Genomic DNA, 19,599 nt, shown 5'->3' with positions numbered 1-19,599 from the left:
TTTGAGTAACTGATTATACAGTGGCGACGCGAGCCCGGGATTATTTCTGTAGGATTGTATATTAAGTCTTTTTGTCCTTCAGCACGATTTTTAGAATGCTGGGGATGCTTAGAGTTATGATGCTAGCCCTCTTAGTATTGGGATTTTGTCAAATATCATTTTCATACGTGTTATTAACGGTTCCTGAGTCTGGTAATCCACAAGTAATAGACGCTGATGCATGCAGCTTAGTAAATTGTGGGGATGTAGATAATCAGAGACAGTACCGCAGCTCAGAGATACATCTTAAGTCCTATGGGGATGGCCTTGGGGATTGTACTTGGTATAATGTTCTCGTCACAGTACACCGGGCCAGCTCTCGATTGTCCCGATAAAAAGTATAACCCAATATACTTAACGATAAAGAAAACCACATGGCAAGAAGCAATTCTGGGGGGGGGATGCACCTATGAGATACAATTAAATAAAACATTTGGGATAGAAATGAAAGCAAACGGGAATGATTTCTCAGGCTGTTGTTTTCGAATTAGTGTAGGACAGGGAAAACGAGCAGAACTACTTGATAATAAGGTACAACCTTTCACCCCTCCCAATGATCTTAAATTAGTAAAAATTATAGAGGTAAAGGACTTAAGACAGACCATTGAAATAGAAACTGGGTACGGGGATGCAAATGCCTGGGTTGAATGGGTAAAGTATACTGTAAAAAGTCTGAACAAAGCAATTGCTATGCATGTGCCTCCGGTAGGCCAGTGGCCCAGGTGGTTCCCTTTCCGCTCGGGTGGAAGCGAGACAGGAAGGGCATGAAATGTATGATAGCTGTGTATCAGGATGAGACTGCATGGAATGATAGGAATTGTACCTATCTCTGATGTTCCCTCCTTTGGAGAAGAAAGATTCAAAAGCCCCCCCTACGTTTTCAGCCGCAGTCGGAAATCACACATCGTGTGCGCGTAGACGAGGTACAAATTGGTCTAGAGATTTGGGGGAGCTGAAATTGTGTACAGAGATTAAGAATGTCACCGAAACGGACAAGGGAGGGAACTACTCAGCATTAAAGGTTCCCCGAGCGGATCTGTGGTGGTACTGTGGAGGCAAAATATTGTGACCCACCCTACCTCCGGATTGGAGAGGGATATGTGCAATTGTACAATTGGCAATTCCATTTACCCTGGCATTTGAGAAGGAAAAGATAGTGGGGAAAAAGGGAAAGAGTAAGAGATCACTGTTAGACACTTCGTTCGATGACAGGATTTATCTCGATTCTGTAGGAATCCCTAGGAGGATACCTGATGAGTTCATGGCTCGTAATCAGATTGCAGCAGGCTTTGAGTCAGCTCTCTTTTAATGGATAACAATTAATAAAAATGTAGATTGGATAAATTACATTTTCTATAATCAACAGCGATTTATAAATTATACAAGAGATGCGGTTAAAGGAATATCAGAACAGCTTGATGGGTCAAGTAGGATGGCATGGGAAAACAGAATGGCCCTTGATATGATTTTAGCGGAAAAAGGGTGTGTGTGTGTGTGTGATGTGAGGAGGAAGCTGTTGTACCTTTATTCCTAATAACACTGTGCCTGATGGTTCAATTACTCGGGCCTTAGGGATTGACTACCTTAGCAGAGGAACTGGCTGAGAATTCAGGAGTTGACACATCTCTCACGGGATGGCTTGAATCCTGGTTTGGAAAATGGAAGGGGGTGGTGGTTTCCATCCTTACTTCCCTGATAGTAGTAGTCGGGGTATTGGTGAAGACTGATTGAGACAGCCTTAATGAAACAGATGCCCCTAAAAGGGAATCAGGCAGAGGAACTTTATCGATTAAATAATGAGGGGATGAGTGAGAACAAGATGGATGAAGTCTCCGGAATGATGCTTGTGAATTTTGGGGGCGATGCTTAAAAGAAAAATGCAGAAGATAACAAATGGTAATTAAAGAAAAAAGGGGAAATTGTGGGATATAGGTAGCGTTACTTCTGCAATCATAATTACTTATGCAAGGTAAATGCATTCACACCAGTGTATAATGTTTCAACCAAGAGCTGAGTCAACAAGAATGAAAACTATGTGGAGGAAATATATAATTGTTTTTGTATTAGCTAAAAGGTGCATGCAAGAATGAAACGTGCCTGCAAACAATGGTAGATGGTACAGACAAATAGATAAGGTGCTGTGAGGATGTCGGTTAAGCCAGATATGCTTGTATAAGCATTTGTTTCCCACTTTTGCAAAAACACAAAAACAAACCCCAATTAAAAGGTTACAAGGATCAATATGGTTGGGGAAAGAGAGGAAATGTCACAGGTAGAGGAAGTAGATAATAGTGAAGAAGGATATACCTAACAATGGGCCACAGCAGGATGTGGTGAAATGGCCGAGTAAAACTTGTACTTTGTTATGCACAAGGCCGGATAAGGCAAGAGATAAACAATAGTAATGGGCACCGGGTTGGGAGTAGTGAATCCTATATAAGATATGTACTTGCTAAACTCTGGGTGCCCTATTCCAGGCACCACGCTTGCAAACATATAATAAACATACTGATTGCTTCAGATCTTGTCTCGGACTGAAATTATTGAAGTGAGTGAGCTTTGTTTCTCACAAACATATATTGGACATATGGTCAATACTGATACTTCCTTGAAAGGAATGGGGGGAATAACATTTATCATAGCAGTATTCAAAGGCAATTTTTGATAAAAATGAGATGTTCTACTCATTCTTGAGTTAAACAAGATCATACTTTATTAAGCATCCAGTGCATTCAAAAGTAATATACAGACAACTGACAAATGGTACTTACAAATTCATCAGGGCACAGACAGATTAAACATATGACAGTTCAGTCTAAAGGTTTTTGAACATAAGATCTCTGTAAAAAAATCTCAGTTTTATTTATTTCTCTAAAAATAACAATGCATCATACAGCTTTCCATAAAAGTTAAAGCACAATTTCATATAAAGATTATTGTACCTCATTACCAATAGAGATCACTCAGACAGGTCAGTCAGTTAATGCAATAATTCATTATTCTGGCTACAACTGAAAGAACTTTAACTACTAACACAAATCAAGCAAACTAAAGCAAGGACTCAAAACATAGCTGAGGTATGACCCGCAAATGGTGAACCTGACCAAAGTTCGACAAAAGGGTCTCTAATCACCAGGTCCTGGACACAAGGGCTGGTCACTTCTGTGATGGTTGTTCTCCAGAGTTGTCACACCATCTGCGCTTGTCTCCTTCTTTATAGGGTTACTCTTGGCTTCTTTTCCTTCAAATACTCTGTAAACCTTGAAGTCTTGCTGTTTTATCTCTCCCCTTGTTACCTTCACTGCTGACTGACCATCTGAGCCGTCACCAATTACACCACTTTGAAAAGGCTACGTATCACCCAAGTTGTGTATCATTTGAATCCATGCATCCTTGTCAGTTGCTGCAGCCAGCAGACTTGGAGACTCCAGCTGTCAGGTTTGATGTGGTCTGTCAGAACCCTGGGTCTACAAGGCATTGTAACTGAATTATCGCTTATCACTACAACTAATTAATGTACCACTTTCCTAACGTCAATGCAAAAACACATTCGATGCTGGAAATCTGAACTAAAAACTATAAATAGACACGTCCACTTAGACCTAAAACATTAATTGTATTTATCTCTCCATTGAAGCTGCTTGATCAGCATTTTCTATTTTTATTTGGTTTCTTTTCTCAACTATCTCGTTTTCCCGATCAGACTCATGAGGTCAGCATAACTCGCTTTGTTTACTCATCAATAGTTTTGCTTTTGTGATAATAACGGTTAGCCCGCCAGTAAAACATGTAACAGTTTGCCCTAGATTCTGTATCATTTGGTAACAGTCTCTTGATTTTACAGAAACTCCAAATATAAAAGGTGTTTATCAAACTATTTTTCTTGTGCAAAACTGTTTCCTCTCACCCATGAGGATAGCTGCCTGAAATGTAGAAGCCAAAGTTTAACTTGTGTAAGGCTTCTTCAACTATGTTAGGGAAGAAATGATTTTATGCAGGAAGTGACCATCACTTTGGAGGAGATTTCAGTTCAAAGCTTTGGTAACGTCTATATTGTAATTGAATCATGCTTCCCAGTTTTTCAAGCATAGATGGCAGGCTAACGTTACGAGTCAGAATATCATTTGACAATTTCTGAGCTGCCTGGTTGACCCTTCCCTTACAACTGATAGGGGTTCACCAAAATATAACAGACTTTAAAAAATATTATCAACTGGGGATCAAAACATTGTTGCTAGGCCTTTATTCTCAACTGGATCTTTTCCATCAATTTTGACATTGTTAGAAATTACAGCAATCTGACGACCATGCTAAACTCTGAAGGAGTGAAAAATAAACTACAAGGTGTTCCCTGTTGAATGAGTTAATCCCAAGGAATGCCTGTTTTAGGCATTCATGATGTTACCGAGAAATCTACTCAGAAGTTAACTAATCTTAATATAATTCATTCATAGCTTGTAACTCACTCCATTTCTCTTTAAACTAAAAATACTAATACAGGATATCTTTCACAAATACATACTGATTATTTTTTGTTACAACAACACAAAAGTAGAGAAAAATCTCAGACCACATTTTGTAAAAGTACTACACATATGCTTGACATCTCCCCAGGAGATTATACAAGGTTAGTAAAAACGTGTTTGTAAAAAATATGCAAGTTATAGGATTCTGAGGCACATTCTGCTGATTGGGATCTTCTAGATTAGTGAAGGTAGGTTTCAGGATGGGATGTAGGAAAATTGGGAAAAATTGCGATCGGGCCATTAATCTGATCTGTTCCCACCTCCTTTGGTGTTTCCCATGGCAAAGTTGTGGAGAAATCAGATAAAGTGCTGACATTTGAAATAAAAATATGAAATCTAAAATAAAAGTGCTGAGGGCAGGCAGACTGTCAGCTGTGATGAAAAACAGCAAAAGCAAATCTCAATCTGTCTTTTCTCCTTTAAATGCTAATTAATTTGTTATACATGCTTTGGAGATTTTACACTTGTAACACAGAAGGATGTAATGAACAACAGTCAAAACCACAATGGATTCTGTATATCCTGGTCTCTAACCAGTGCTAATACCAATTTTGTGGAAACATCCGTTTTTTCCTCACATTATCTATCATACAAACAGAGTCATAGAGATGTACAGCACGGAAACAGACCCTTCGGTCCATGCTGACTAGATATCCCAACCCAATCTAGTCCCACCTGCCAGCACCCGGCCCATATGCCTCCAAACCCTTCCTATTCATATATCCATCCAGATGCCTTACAAATCTTGGCACTTAAAAGAAAGATTTTTTTTGGGTTGGGATATTGCTGTCCATCCCTAATTACCCTTGAAATAAATGACTGGCTAGGCCATATCAGGGGGCAAGTTAAGAGTTATAAACATCGCCGTGGGTCTGGGATTACATATTTAGCCAGATTTTGTCCCCGAAGGACATGAGTGAACTGGATGGGATTTTATGACAATTAATAGCTTCATAGTTTTCAATTCTGAAGTTAACTTTGATTCCAAGTTTAAGCATTTAATTTCTAACTCATCAGCTGCACTGTGGGCAGCAGAGAGGGATTTGAGCTCCTGTCCATTAGAACCTATGGGTTACTAGTCCAATGACATGATCACTACACCATTTTCTTCCTAAATTATACAGTACCATCTCAAAACGTCACAAAGCATTTCACAAAGAAATAAATACATTCTGAAGTGCGGTCACTGTGCAATGAAAAACAGCAGCCAAACTGTGCACCAGCAAGATCCCATAAACAGCAATTTCTTAATGACGAGGTACAGTCATCTGTTATATAATAATTCAATGTTGCTTGAGAGATAAGTATTTGATCGGTCGCCAGGAATCGTTCCTCTGTTCTTCAAAACTGTTCCACTGGATCCGAAGTGACCACCAAGGGTTGAGCTATAATATCTCCCGTGGAAGTTGACACATCTGACTATGCTGCATTCCCTCCTTGCAATACTGGCGTATTCAGTTTTAATTTTTGGCTTCACGTCTTTGGAGTGGACCTGGAACAGCAAGAGCACTATCTCCTGAGCCACAGCGCTCCTATAGTTCCTGAACAGCCACAACATCTTACCCTGACTTTGGTCAGAGTGCAAGTGTGGCTGATCACATGGCCGGGAGCAAATTAGACCAGATCCCAGACCCTGGCTAAAAACTACAGCTGGCTTTCTGCTTTTAGTGACTCCAGCATAAGATTAAAAGAAGTAGGAACAGGAGTAGGTAATTTAGTTCCTTCAGCCTGTTCCGTCACATAATACTATCATGGATAATCTCATCTCGGCCTCAACTCCATCTCATCTTCCATCAACTTAAGGCCATTAATTCTGAAGTAGGGTCACTTGACCCAAACTGCTTTCTCTCCACAGAGTCTGCCAGGCCTGTTGAGTTTTGTTTTCAGCAGTTTCTGATTTTGTTTCATCAATTTAAGAGATCAGCTCGTGCTGGGGCTTCCATGCCCAAACGTTTATACAGGCCCAAAATAGGTTTAATTTAGAAAAACCTGATCACACTGGATGGACCAGTGTGAACCACTAATAACTGTGGCCACAAAGCTAGGACTGAAGTCTGGGCCACTGACTCTATGAATACTAAATTGTGTATCACTGGTATCTCAGCTTTTTTTTCTGGGGAATCTGATAGCCCCTGCCTGGATGTTGCTTAAATCAACACATTCCTCTGGCGCCCAGAGGGGGAGTTAAATACAGGCTCCACGGGAACTGAATCTATTTGGAAAATTGTCTCCCGAAGGTTACAGTTAATCTGATAATATACAACACAACATATATTTAAATTCTAGATGAAAAGGTATACATCGTGTAGACATTGTAACAAGGTTGATGCTCAAAGTTATATATTGAGTATATCAATGTTAGTTTGTGTTCTCTATGTCGTATGCTATTGGTCCATCCATGGAGAACCCCAAGTAAAAGGATACTTTTTCAATGCTTTGGCCACTTCTCAGTTTGCCCAGGTATACAGGACGCACAGGAATTTTGATTTTCTCAGTGCTGCCAAACTCAACGTACACTTTGTTATCTTCCCCTGTTCTACCATTCAAACGAAGAAGCAGCTTTTTGACTTGGTCTGTTTTCCAGATTTCTCCAGATTGCCATAAAGTATTCAGTTGTGGCACCTTACTGAAGAACTGATCGATTTTTGCTTTGTGAACAAATCTGTTCAAACCCTCTTTCTTGCCAAGATAGAAATGTGCAACAGGGTGTTTGGAACGACTCATTCGTCCATAACGCCCTCTAAATGACTGTTTGATTACATTATCATACTTAAGAAGGAATCTGGAATCTTCATTAATTTCATTATAATTCGTTGGCCAAAATAGTAAGGAAACCAAGAAATATGGGTCAACGTGTCCATAATCGAACCCGACATCTTGCAGAACCTGTTTCAGAAGTTCTCTAAGTTTATTATAAGTTTCGATTTTTTTGGACTTTGGTTTAACACAGTTAAGTACAATGGTAGCCAATATAAAATTTTGTTTGTATCTTGTTAACGGAGGTGCTGATTTCTGAAGGAGAAATTCATATTTGCTGACAATTTCTTCCACTCTTGAACCAATTTCATGATTGTTTGTAAGGAACTCAAGCAGACCAGCGAAACGGTCCGCTTTTTGGGACTCTAAAAACTTCTTGCATTCTTCCAACTCAAGTGGCAGGCTAAGCTTCGGCCTGTTTTTCCTTGCATCCCTCATTTCAATGTATGATGAACAGAATATTTTTGTGTATTTTGAAAAACAATCTGAAACTTTTCTGCGAATTTTAAATTCTGCAATTTCTCTCTCAATATTTTTTGTTTTGAAGTGGACAAAATAGTCTTCAAAAAAGTCAAAAGCTGTTTTCATAGTGATCTGAATATTAATCACGTATCGGTTGTATTCTTCAACCACTGAACATAACTCCTCATCTTTCTCGTTTGTCTTTTCAATGTGCTCAAGATTCAACTTACCTGAAAGTAAATCCCTTAATTTCATCTCACCAATATCGTCATTTCCACTGAAGAATGGTATCATCCTAAGGATGTCCATAACACACAAAGCAACTTCAATCTCTCCTAAATAACCAGAAGTGTTGTACACATCATATTTCCGTTTAGAACTTGGTGTTACCCATTCAAGACTGCTTTCTCCTTTTTTTCCTGTCAGTTGCTGGGATTCTCTGAAAGCATTTGAAGCAGATTGTGCAAGATCCAGGAACTCCCTCAACTGTTGAGGAGTCACCTCAGTTTGTTTAGCAATCTCAACACACTCCATTCTGTATTTTAACTTGCTTTTGAATACTTGGCCTAATGTATCAGCAACGTAAGAATTATCTCTTGCTCGCTCCTTAGCTTTAGTCGCCCAGTGAAGTGCTGAATCATAGTCCTTTGCTATCAGATAGAAATGCCTTGCCAGAACCTGGGAAATGAAGGGATTCTGGTCAAACCTGCTTGATGCTTCTGTCAAAACATTCACAACCTGATTATTTCCTTCCTCACTCTGTAATGCTTCAATTAAAGGGGAGAACAAAGTATCAGCTTCATCACCATGCTCTTTCCGTTGTCTGGTAATCAACAAGCTCCAAGTGTCTTGTAGCAGTTTTTCTTTTCCAATGCTACGTCGAAGAAATATGTCTTGGCTGAGCAGTTTCAAAGCAATCTCACTCTTGGAAAGCTTGTAAGATTGCTTCAATTCATCCAAGCAACGGTGTGCAATCAAGGGGTGGATGATTCGAATTCCCTCATATCTTCCATATTCTTCCACTTCTATGCGAATTAGAAGGTTGCAGTAAGTGCCCATTGCATCCTCAAACTTTTCTGGTCCCCAGAAAGATGTTTTGACCTGTCCTAATCCCAGAAATTCTTCACATTTTGAAACTGACATTGAAGAATCTTTCACGTACCAATTCAGCAAGGCCAAGATTGAAATCAGCTGTCCTTGCTTGCTCTGAGTATTCAAGTCCTTCAAACTGTTGTGTACCACATTTTCGATGTACTTTTTGTCAAAGTTACTCTTCATAATCATGAAGGAGTAGAAGTTTTCAGGTTTTGAGTGTTGTTCCTCAATTTCCTCAAGCTTTAGTTTAAACAATCGTTGCTCTTTAATGGACAGCTCATGTTTGAGAGCAACACTATCTAAAACACTCTTTTTTGAACTTCTGACTGGATCCTGGGATCTCATACAGTTTAGAATGATGACCAGAGGCCACTCAAACCGTAGGCCTTTCTCTGCAACTATAGCCTGAATTGAATTCTGTAACACATGCACATTTTCTAATTCTTCAAAGTCATCCACCAGCAGTAATACTGGTAAGTATTCTGAGTTAGCTGCTACTTGATAAGTGACTAGATGAATGACTTGCTTCCCAATTTCCACAAAGTCTTCTTTACTGTTTTTCAACACGGCACACCTGAATTTCTTCCTCGATTCCCATAAAAAATGCATGGCTAAAGTTGTCCCACCACAGCCTGGATGGTGAAATAAATTGATAATCTTTACACACATGGCAGAAGGTGATTTTGCATTAATCAATTCTTCGAGGTTAGCGTAACTGTCTCGTTTGATAAAAGGAACTTTTGTGTCAAAGTAGAAGTTCCACCAGGATGCTTTGCCACCCCGGTAAAACTGCTCCTCTTTGGATTTTTGAAATGCCTTAAAACGATTTTGATCATTTTCTATTTCAGTGCCCTCACATTCATTTTCACACAAGATTTCGAGAGCAGTCAAGAGCTCCTCCTCTTTTTTCTGGAGGATAACAGAGGCTGAAGTTGCAGAGGGTAAGAATCGTTTTGTAGACCGCGTAACGGATTTCAATTTTAAAACAGTAGCATTGACTTCATCAAGGCTTAAGGCAGAAACACATCTCTCTGTAAGTTCGTACGATTCACACGTGCACAGCATGAGGTCCTTCCATCGCAAGAATGTTTGGTCACTTTCACAGATACACAATATGTCTTCTGTCCCTTTCAGTTCCTGAAAAAATGAACAGAAGGTTTCAAGAAATGGATCTTTTGGATCGTCTACTTTAGACAGGATCAAAAAAACTACCAGAAACTTCCCTTTTGGCATGATGTCTGCTCGGCACAGAAATGAAACCAATTTCCTGACATCTGCAGCTCGTTCTTTATACCACATTTTGGGGATTAATGGCTTATAGTTCTGATCATCAAGGTCTGACCTTCCGTTACAAAATATCCAGCTTGTTTGCTTGTACAGGTTCAGTTGTTCAATCTTTTCAGTAACTGCTGTATCAATATCTTGGAAGTGACTAGGGAAATGGAGATTTGCAGCTCTATCTTCACGATATGACTTACACACCCCACTGGCTAGAGACTCAGGATCAAATTCAAGTACACAAAACAAATTCATTTCCTTCAGAAACTCAAAATTGTACGTTTGGGTTTGCTGGGATTTATTTGTCACTAATATGTACCACTGGTAATAGGATGTGTCCATCATTTCTGAGCCACCCGTAATCATCCTGATCAGCTTGTATCCCTCCTGTTTCTTCGTCTGCCTTTGTGGTTTTCCTTCAGCACTTTTCCTTTTATCGTCTAAGGTTTTTAACGTCTCTGTGTGGAATTGTCTGTATTCTGCCTCCCTTTCTGTGAGATTCTTATTTCTCAGAATATCCCTGGAGCTGCCTCCATCACGTATGAAGAGATGTTTTTCCTTACTTTTCATCCATTTCCCATTGACCTTATTCATCATGTAAATATGATACAGTCTGGACTCACAAATCCTGAAGCTTGGTACAACATCGACTTCAATTACAAATTTTTCTGACAATGTTTGATTTGAGTTCAACACCTCCACAAATCGAGGTGGTCTAATGCATAACTTTGCATGTTCAATCTTTTCTTTCTCAAAATACTGAGCAAAACTGTTAGAAATATGGTCAATATATATAGCTGGATTGTCCACAGACACACCTATAATCTCACCATGTTCATATCCAGAACCTGTATCTCCTACCCCAAAGTGGATGGTCCCATTGGTTCTGCTATTCATGCATGCAGCTGAGAATCTAAAAACTTCATTGCTGAATTTCTTCTTCATATCATCCTCTGTCGCATCTCCTGTCAAATTAAATAGCTTAAACTCATGTACTGGGTCAATTAGATTGGAGGGTCCAGTTTCAGGAGACAGAGTAGAGTTTTCTATGTATCGTGTGCCTGCATGACGTTCATCGAATGGATATGGTTCACATCTTAGTTTTGACTTTGTAACAGGTTGTATTTTTGCAGACGGCTGCTCTGAACACTCCTGCCTTTTTATCTCATCTTCTTCGGGTTTTGTTGAAGTGGCCAAGTTAACTTGCATTTCTGTGTCTGCTTGACAATTAATGGTACAGTGATCGGGTTCAGTTTTGTCTTGTCTCTTCTTAATGTTGTGTTTTTCTTGTGAAAAATTCTTTGCGAGTTCAGTAGAATCTGTTTTAGTGCTCTGAGATTCTGATTCATTATTGCTAACTGCCTTACAACCTGAACTATTTGCTTCTGAAGATGAGGATCGTTCTGAACAGATTTGTTCATCATTAGTGCAAGCTGCAAGCTTTGCTTCCGACTTTGAGCCCTTGATGAATTCATCCCGCTTCCGTATTATCAATGTCGCTGGTCCACCCTTTATGCCCAAATCACGTATGTCTTCTTTAGTAAGTTCTTTCAACACCACTCCATTGACATCTTCATTGTATAGTATGTCAGCATATTCCTGATCAAGGTTCAGACTAATCACCCAGTCTTTTACATGCTTTTTTGTCCATTTTGTTAAGTTGTCTGGTAAATCACAGAGTCCACTCATGTTCCGATCTTCACCTTTAATAGAAATAAAAATTGTTGGATTATTTATTGCACCAAAGGCTGTGTCTTATTTTATCATGTTATTATTTAGCTGTCACACTAATATTGTGAGGTCAGGACAAAACCTAAGTTGAAAAGAGGAGCAAAGTGAGACATGCAAGTAGAACCTGTAAGTACCTTCTATTTTGGCAAACAAGACATTTCTAATCGGTTCTTTTATGCTTTTCCTTGATTTCTACCTTTTTTTGTGGAAGTTGCAGCAGAAGATGTGGAGAAAACGCAGGAAAACTATTGCCACGGCATTCCTAGTTAGACAATGCAAAGTATGGATTGTAGAAGGAAAGGTGTTCAGAGGAGGTCAATGCTTTTAGCTTCAGGTCAGATGGACAAGAGGTGGTGCAATGAATTTTAATTTCAATGGCATGGGAATGACAGAAAAGAATGTAGGATGTCATTTGGAAGTAAATATAAGAAATGAAGAGAACAATGATTGTAATGCTATCATTAAAATAAGAACCATGTGATGCTATAGAGTGGCACAACTGGAATTGGACCATTATGACTGATTTGCAACTGGGGTCAATCACAACTCACATGATAGGACAGGCTATTAGTCGAAGTGGAGTTATATCTCCGCTCAACCTAACTACCTGGAATGCGATTTTGGAGCCTCATCTTCTGACTCGATGGTAATGCTCCAACTAAACCATATCTGCCTGTGGCTGAAGTTCAGGAAGGATTCCATCACATGAAAAGTTTATTGACTCTCTCTCCCATTAGAAGTACAGCAACTCCCTGATTAATTGCATTTCAGAGAAATGTATCTTTAAATGAAACAATGTCAAAGGAATCAGGTTGTCCCAAAATATTCAAGGTTATGTTAGGTTATGTGGGAATGAACTTGTCAAAATATATTTAATATTTTACCCTGCAACCTGTAATCCTGAATATTATTGCATTCCTATTTGTAAATGAAATAGCTTTTAGAATATATTTATAAATATAAAAGAAATAAGCTCTAACTACATACTTCTCACTCGTCCTCTCTCCCACACACTCCTACACTCACTTGATTCATATAAAGTCAGAAGTCACATGACACGAGATTATAATCCAATAAGTTTATTTGAAATCACAGGCTTTCAGAGCACTGCCCCTTTGTTAGATGAAGTCACTTGAAGTTTACACCAATCCTCATAAGAGCATCCCACACAGAACTATCCCTACCCTATAACCCTGTGTTCCCTATGGCTAATCCATCTAACGTGCACATCCCTGGACACTATGGGCAATTTAGCATAGCCAATCCATCTAACCTGCACATCTTTGGACTGTAGGAGGAAACCCATGCAAATATAGGAGAATTTGCAAATTCCACACAATTGCCCGAGGCTGGAATCGAGCCTGGGTCCCTGGCACTGTGAGGCATCAGTGCTAACCACTGAGTCACTGGGCCACCCTTACAGTCTTCACAATAAAGAATATAAACAACATTCCAGAAGCAGCATTAAATCAGAAAGTGCAAGGGAGGGAAGAACTCAGGAAAGTCACAGACTACATAATAGTACTGGGTAAATCATTTGAGGTATGGGCTGATCTAGGATTGGGGTCACTATTTGAAATTCAGAAGTTGCCCATTTGTACCAATGATCGGCAAATTTCTTTCTCTCTCAGGCGGTCATAGTTCTTTGGAACTCTCTTCCTGAAAAGATGGTGGAAGCAGAATCCATAAGATTTCTAAGGGTATAAATAGATAGTTTTTATTAAGCAAAGGGTTAAAGGTTATCAATGGTAGATAGGCAAGTGGATTTGAGGTTACAATATGATCAGCCATTATATTCTTGAATGGCAGAGCAGGATTGAGGGGCTGAATAACCTACCAATGGTTTCTCTCCACAGGTATAGTGTTGCAATTTGTAATGTCATAATACTACAGAGGGGGTCAGTTAGCTAGTTTGTGATGCAGAGTGATTCCAACAGCATGGGTTCAATTCCCGCACCACCTGAGCCTTTCCTGTCAAAAGGTGAAGTCACATGGTATCAAGGGCAAGCTTGCAAGATGGATACAGAACTGGCTTAGTCATGGAAGCTGTGGAAGGATGCTTTTCAGAATGGAGAGCTGTGACTAGTAATATTCCACAGGGATCAGTGCTAGGACCTCTGCTACATGATCTACATAAATGATTTGAGGAAAATGTAGCTGGGCGAATTTGTAAGTTTGTGGATGATAAAAAGATTGGTGGAATTGCGGATAGTGAGGAGGATTGTCAGAGGATACAGCAGGATATAGATCAGTTGGAGACAAGGGCAGGAAGATGGCAGATGGATTTTGATCTGGACAAATGTGAGGTGATGCATTTTGGAAGGTCAGGTACAGGTGGAAATTATACAGTGAATGGCAGAATCCTTAGGAGTATTGATATACAGAGCAATCTGCGTGTGCAGGTCCACAGATCACTGAAGATGATAGAAACAGGTGGATAATGTAGTAAAACATGGTGGCACAGGCTTGGAGGGCCAAAGAATCTGTTCCTGTGCTGTATTATTGTTGTTCTTTGTCAACTGAGGTGGAGTGACCATTAGTTAAAACACCACCAGTCATTGCTCTCTAATGAGAGCTAGCCCAATGGTTAAGTAGGAATATGGCAATTTAACCTCTAATACCACAGTAGTTAATTCTGTCAAACACATTTCTGATTGACATTCCAGCACCCCACTGATGGCCTTGTCTCAATAGCCCTTTCTCAACAGCTCATTAACTACTGATAGTTTTTTTTTAATGAATTCCCCATCATATTTACTATCTCTAGGAATCTTTGTCATACTTAAATTCTTCAATTTCCTTTGTTTTCTGAGGATTAGTCATTAATCCTGTGGTTTGCACTATGGTAATCTCAAGTTTTATCTTTAGATTTACTAATTAACACCCATCATTTAGTGTTAGGCCTATATTCTGCAATGTTTTCAGAGCCTCCCTAACTCTACAATCACGTTTCTCCCTTTGCAAAATCATGCATGAGATTATTATCCATATAGTTAGGCGTTGGATTACTTCAGATGCAGATGCTAGGTCAAAGAGCTGCTCGCTGAAGCAGTAATAATCGAAAATGATTGTTGGCACACTTTGCTTCAGAATGCTTTCTGATTTGGGTCTACAAATTGTTCAGACTGACTTCTTCCATTGTGCCCAGACTTTCTCTGCAAAATTTGACCTGATTCTAATTCTGGATTTCGCCCAGCCTCACAAACTGTGCTCCTTTCACAACGAGTAAATCCTTCTTTACTTGTATTAGGTATTACTTCATCTACTGCCCCAGCAACCATGTGGTCCCACACTAATTCATCTTCTATATTCCAATTGCACAATTTACTGCTAACTAGTCATGGTAGTTGATAAGGAAATCAGTGGACTCCCCCAGTCTCTGCCTCTTTATTAAATTTAGTCCATTCAATGATCAGGTTTCACCGATATTAAATTTTGATAAGACAGAACTTCCTGTTAAGACAATTAAATTCTCATCCAGCCTTTGACTGGTCAGTATCTGTAATGATTCCAGTCACAATGTGTTGACACAATTTTTCTGCTCTTTTGTGTCCATTCCTCCTCTAACCCTTTCCCATTCTCACCCCCTCCCCCTCCCCCTCACACCCCTCCCCATCACACTCCCTCCCCCTCACACCCTCTCCTACTTACACCCTCTCCCACTCACACCCTCACCCTCTCCCCTCACACTCTCTCTCCCTTCCCTCACACCCCCTCCCCTCACACCCTCTCCCATTCACACCCTCTCCCTCTCACAACCTCTGCACTCACACCCTCACCCTCTCCCCTCACACCCTCTCTCCCTTCCGTCACACCATCTTTCCCTCACACCCTCTCCCACTCACACCATCTTCCCCTCACACCCGCTCCCTCTGACACCCTGTCCCTCTCCCCCTCACAATCTCACCCACTCACACATTCTTGCCCTCACACCCTCTCCCCTTCCCCTCACACCCTCTCCCACTCCCCTCATATCCCCTCCCCTCACACCCCTCCCCTCACACTCTCCCACTCACACCCTCTTCCCCTCTCACCCGCACCCTCTGACACCTTCTCCCTCTCCCCCTCACACCCTCTCCCACTCACAACCCCTCCCACTAACACGCCTCCCACTATCTCCCCCTCGTACCCTCTACCCTCACAACCCACCCCCCGACAACCTCTACCTCTCACACCCTCTCCCCCTTATACCCTCTCCCTAAAACTCCCTCCCTCACTCTCACCATTCCCAGTCTCCCCCTCCTTTTTCTCTCTAGCTCACCCTGTCTCTGTCAGCCTAATGCAAGAGACACCAGGACAGAAACCCTGATGTTAAGTGTACACACTGGCCCTATTATATCTGTGACATTAAAGTGAAATGTCTTAAAACAGGGCAACTTTATGCAGGGTCTTACTGCGTCCACCAGAAGAATGGGAGCTCACTCATGAATCTTGATCTTAGGGTCCTTGCCTCCAATCTTGATGGAAAAACATAAGATAATTATCAATCCACTGATAATGCAGGAAATGCAGCCAAAGTATGGAGTCACAGTCCCTGAAGTAGCCTCTTATAGATACTACTGTACCTGCTGAGTACACCCAGAGTTTTTTGGTTTTATTTCAGATTCCCACCATTCTCCTTTTTGATTAATGCCTATTTCCACAATGGGATAGGAAATACCCATGGGAAATATCTCTGGTTCAACTGCCTGCATACCTTGATACCTTATTACATGATGCTTTACAAACTTACTGACTCTGGTAACTTTTTTGAGGCAAAAAGAACAAATCTACTCATAATGTGACAACACGCTTCCAAAATAACTCTCCAAGTTTTAAGTGAAACATCTGAGATTTATGAGCAATTAGAAAAAAAAAATCCCAGTTGTGCACAGCTTAATATTTGCTTTTTTACTGGTTCAAAAGCAACATCTACCTTCCACCAGACAGGTTCACAATCAGGTCAGGCAGCATCCGAGGAGCAGGAGAATCAACATTTCCTACATAAGCCCCTCATCAGGAAGGGCTTCTGCCCAAAACGTCGATTCTCCTGCTCCTTGGATGCTGCCTGACCTGCTTTGCTGTTCCAGCACCACACTCTCGACTCTGACCTCCAGCATCTGCAGTCCTCACTTTCTCCAGGTTCACAATCACCCAAACAAAAGATTATATAATTCAGCTGGATTCCATGGTCCTTTGTCGGACTCTTTACTTACCTTTTCACCATCAGCATCTTCTCTACATGCTCAATCTCATTCACTATAATCTGATTACGACTTAAAAATATAAAAGTATGTTGTGATTTGATTTGATGTATTGTTGACACATGTACCAAGATACAGCGAAAAATATTGTTTTGGGTGCTTTCCAGGCAAATCATACCTAACATAAGGACAGCAGGGTAACAGAACAGAATGCAGAATATAGTGTTATACTACAGAGAAGATGCAGAAAAAGATCAACTCTAAGATATCAGAGATCCATTCATAAGTCTGATAACAGTGGGGAAGAAGCTGTTTCTGAATCTGATCTTATGTGTTTTCGGGCTTTTGTATCTCCTGCTCAATGGAACAGTGTGGAAGACAATATAACCGGGGGCTGCAAGATACTCAGGGATGAGACAGAAATGTTCATTTCTCAGCTCATTTGCATACATTGTCAGTATTTTTTGTCAACATCTGAATTTCAAAAACTGTTTGAATGAACCATGGTGTAGGCTATGAACTACAGTATATATTTTCTAAATATGAATAGACAGTAACACAAATGATACGAAAGGTAAACAAATAATTTATAGCAAAACATATAACAGAATGTGCAAGAATAATAAGAAATTAATTCTACTTCCTGGGGGATGGGTAGCCAGTGGGCACAAGTGTAAGGTAGTTGGCATATAGACTGAAGAGGAGGAAAATCGTTTAAAACACATCCTACCTGAAAGGGTGGTGGAAGCAGGTTTAGTTGTAATTTCCAAAAAGGAATTGGATATATACCTGAAGAAGAAATATTGTCCAAGGCTAAATAGAAAGATCAAGAAAGTGGCACCAATATTTTGGATAGGTCAAACAGCTCAGAAAATTGAATGGGTTGTGCAAAAAATAGTCAGGTCCAAATTGCGATGGTCTGAAGGTAGTCTGGAGTCCATGGGGGATAAGTCAATTATATAGGCAGGTGCTGAGGAAGGAGATATGGCTGTAGTAGGACGTGGTCGAAGAGCTTCAGGGCAGAGGAGATGACCTGGGGGAGGGCAGTGGGAGAGAGACTCACTGAGATTCTTGTGGAGGGAGGAGGAGAACTACTTCAAGGTCGGCATCCTTGGAAGAGGCTTCGCAGTACGATTTTCAGCAACTAGGAGAAAGTCAGGACTACAGAGTTGAAAAATGTGGCGCTGGAAAAACACAGCAGGTTAGGCAGCATCAGAAGAGCAGGAGAGTTGACGTTTTGGGCATGAGCCTTCACCTGAGCTTTTGATCTTCTTGCCTAATATCTATATATGGGGCTTACTGTCATACTTTTTTTCTTTCATGCTCCTGTGAAGCCTCTGGAATGACTCATTATGTTAAAGGTGCTATAAAATACTGGCAGTTCCTGGGATATGACCAGGTTCTGTTCTGGAGTCTGTTTGGAAATCAATTTGTATGCAAGCCACAACACAATGCAGGATAATGTAAAGGAAATGTTCATGAAAATGGAAATCGTTTTTATACTGGCTATTTAAAATTACACCCCTGTATGAGATCACGTTCATTAGAACAAGAATTCATAAGTCGGGCATTTTGTAAATCAAGTTCCACCCTGCTGTTAAAAAAGATGCATCTTTGGGAAATGTAAATGGGAAACATAGTTATTACCAAAGTCACCACTGAAGACAGAACCAAAGGAAAACCAGAATGGGGTAAAGCCTATGATCTGAAATCATTACACCAGGGAGTGGAAAGCTTCAGAGTGCTTAATGAAAAGCTGTTGTTCCTCAAGCTTACATTGAGCTGCATTAGGGCAGTATAGAAGGCCATGGCGAGACAGGTCAGGGTGGGAAAGGGATGAGGGATTCAATGGGTGTGTGGTCACTCTAGTTGGCTGAATACAGATGCTTCGCAAAGTGACCACACAAACTGCTTTGGTCTCTTCAATATAGAAGTGCCCGCATTTTGAGGAGCAAAGACAGAGTCATACACTGAAAAAAATATAAGCTAATCACCAAGAAGTATTTGGGGCCTTGAATGGTGAGGAAAGAGGGATGAAAGGGTGAGTCTTGGAATTCCTGTGCATGCATGGACCTGTGCTGTAGGAATGGGAGGAGTACTGAGCTGGTGGTGAAATGGACTGGACATCCTGGAGGGAACAGCCCCTTCGGGATGCTGACAGGGGATGTCATAGAGTCAGAGAGTTGTACAGCACAGAAACAGACCCCTCGGTCCAACTCATCCATGCTGTCCAGATATTCTAACCTAATCTAGTCCCACCTGCCAGCACTCGGCCCATATCCCTCCAAACCCTTCCTATTCATATACCCATCCAGATGTCTTTCAAATGCTGTAATTGTACAAGCCTCCACCACTTCCTCTGGCAGCTCATTCTATACATGCATCACCCTCTGTGTAAAAAAAGTTTTCCCTTAGGTCTCTTTTATATCTTTCCCCTCTCAACCTAAACCTGTGCCCTCTAGTTCTGCACTCACCCACCCCAGGGAAAAGACCCGATCTATGCCCCTCATGATTTTATAAACCTCTAT

The 19,599-nt window shown here is 40.6% G+C and overlaps 1 protein-coding gene across 1 annotated transcript in view; it reads right to left on the bottom strand.

Moving 5' to 3' along the window:
- Positions 1-2,732: 2,732 nt before the first annotated feature.
- LOC122549746 (sterile alpha motif domain-containing protein 9-like) overlaps positions 2,733-19,599 on the bottom strand; it is a 35,173-nt gene continuing 18,306 nt past the window's right edge. The window contains exon 2 of the mRNA XM_043689691.2: positions 2,733-11,860. Coding sequence (XP_043545626.1) covers positions 6,924-11,846 — 4,923 coding nt within the window. The 5' untranslated portion in view covers positions 11,847-11,860 and the 3' untranslated portion in view covers positions 2,733-6,923. The remainder of the gene's footprint in view (positions 11,861-19,599) is intronic.

This window comes from Chiloscyllium plagiosum, unplaced genomic scaffold (assembly GCF_037043375.1).
Source record: "Chiloscyllium plagiosum isolate Xiang-an unplaced genomic scaffold, Cpla_swu_hap1 HiC_scaffold_5, whole genome shotgun sequence".
Taxonomy (NCBI): Eukaryota; Metazoa; Chordata; class Chondrichthyes; order Orectolobiformes; family Hemiscylliidae; genus Chiloscyllium; species Chiloscyllium plagiosum.
Note: the sequence above shows the minus strand (reverse complement) of the source record. Positions and strands in the feature narration are given on the sequence as shown.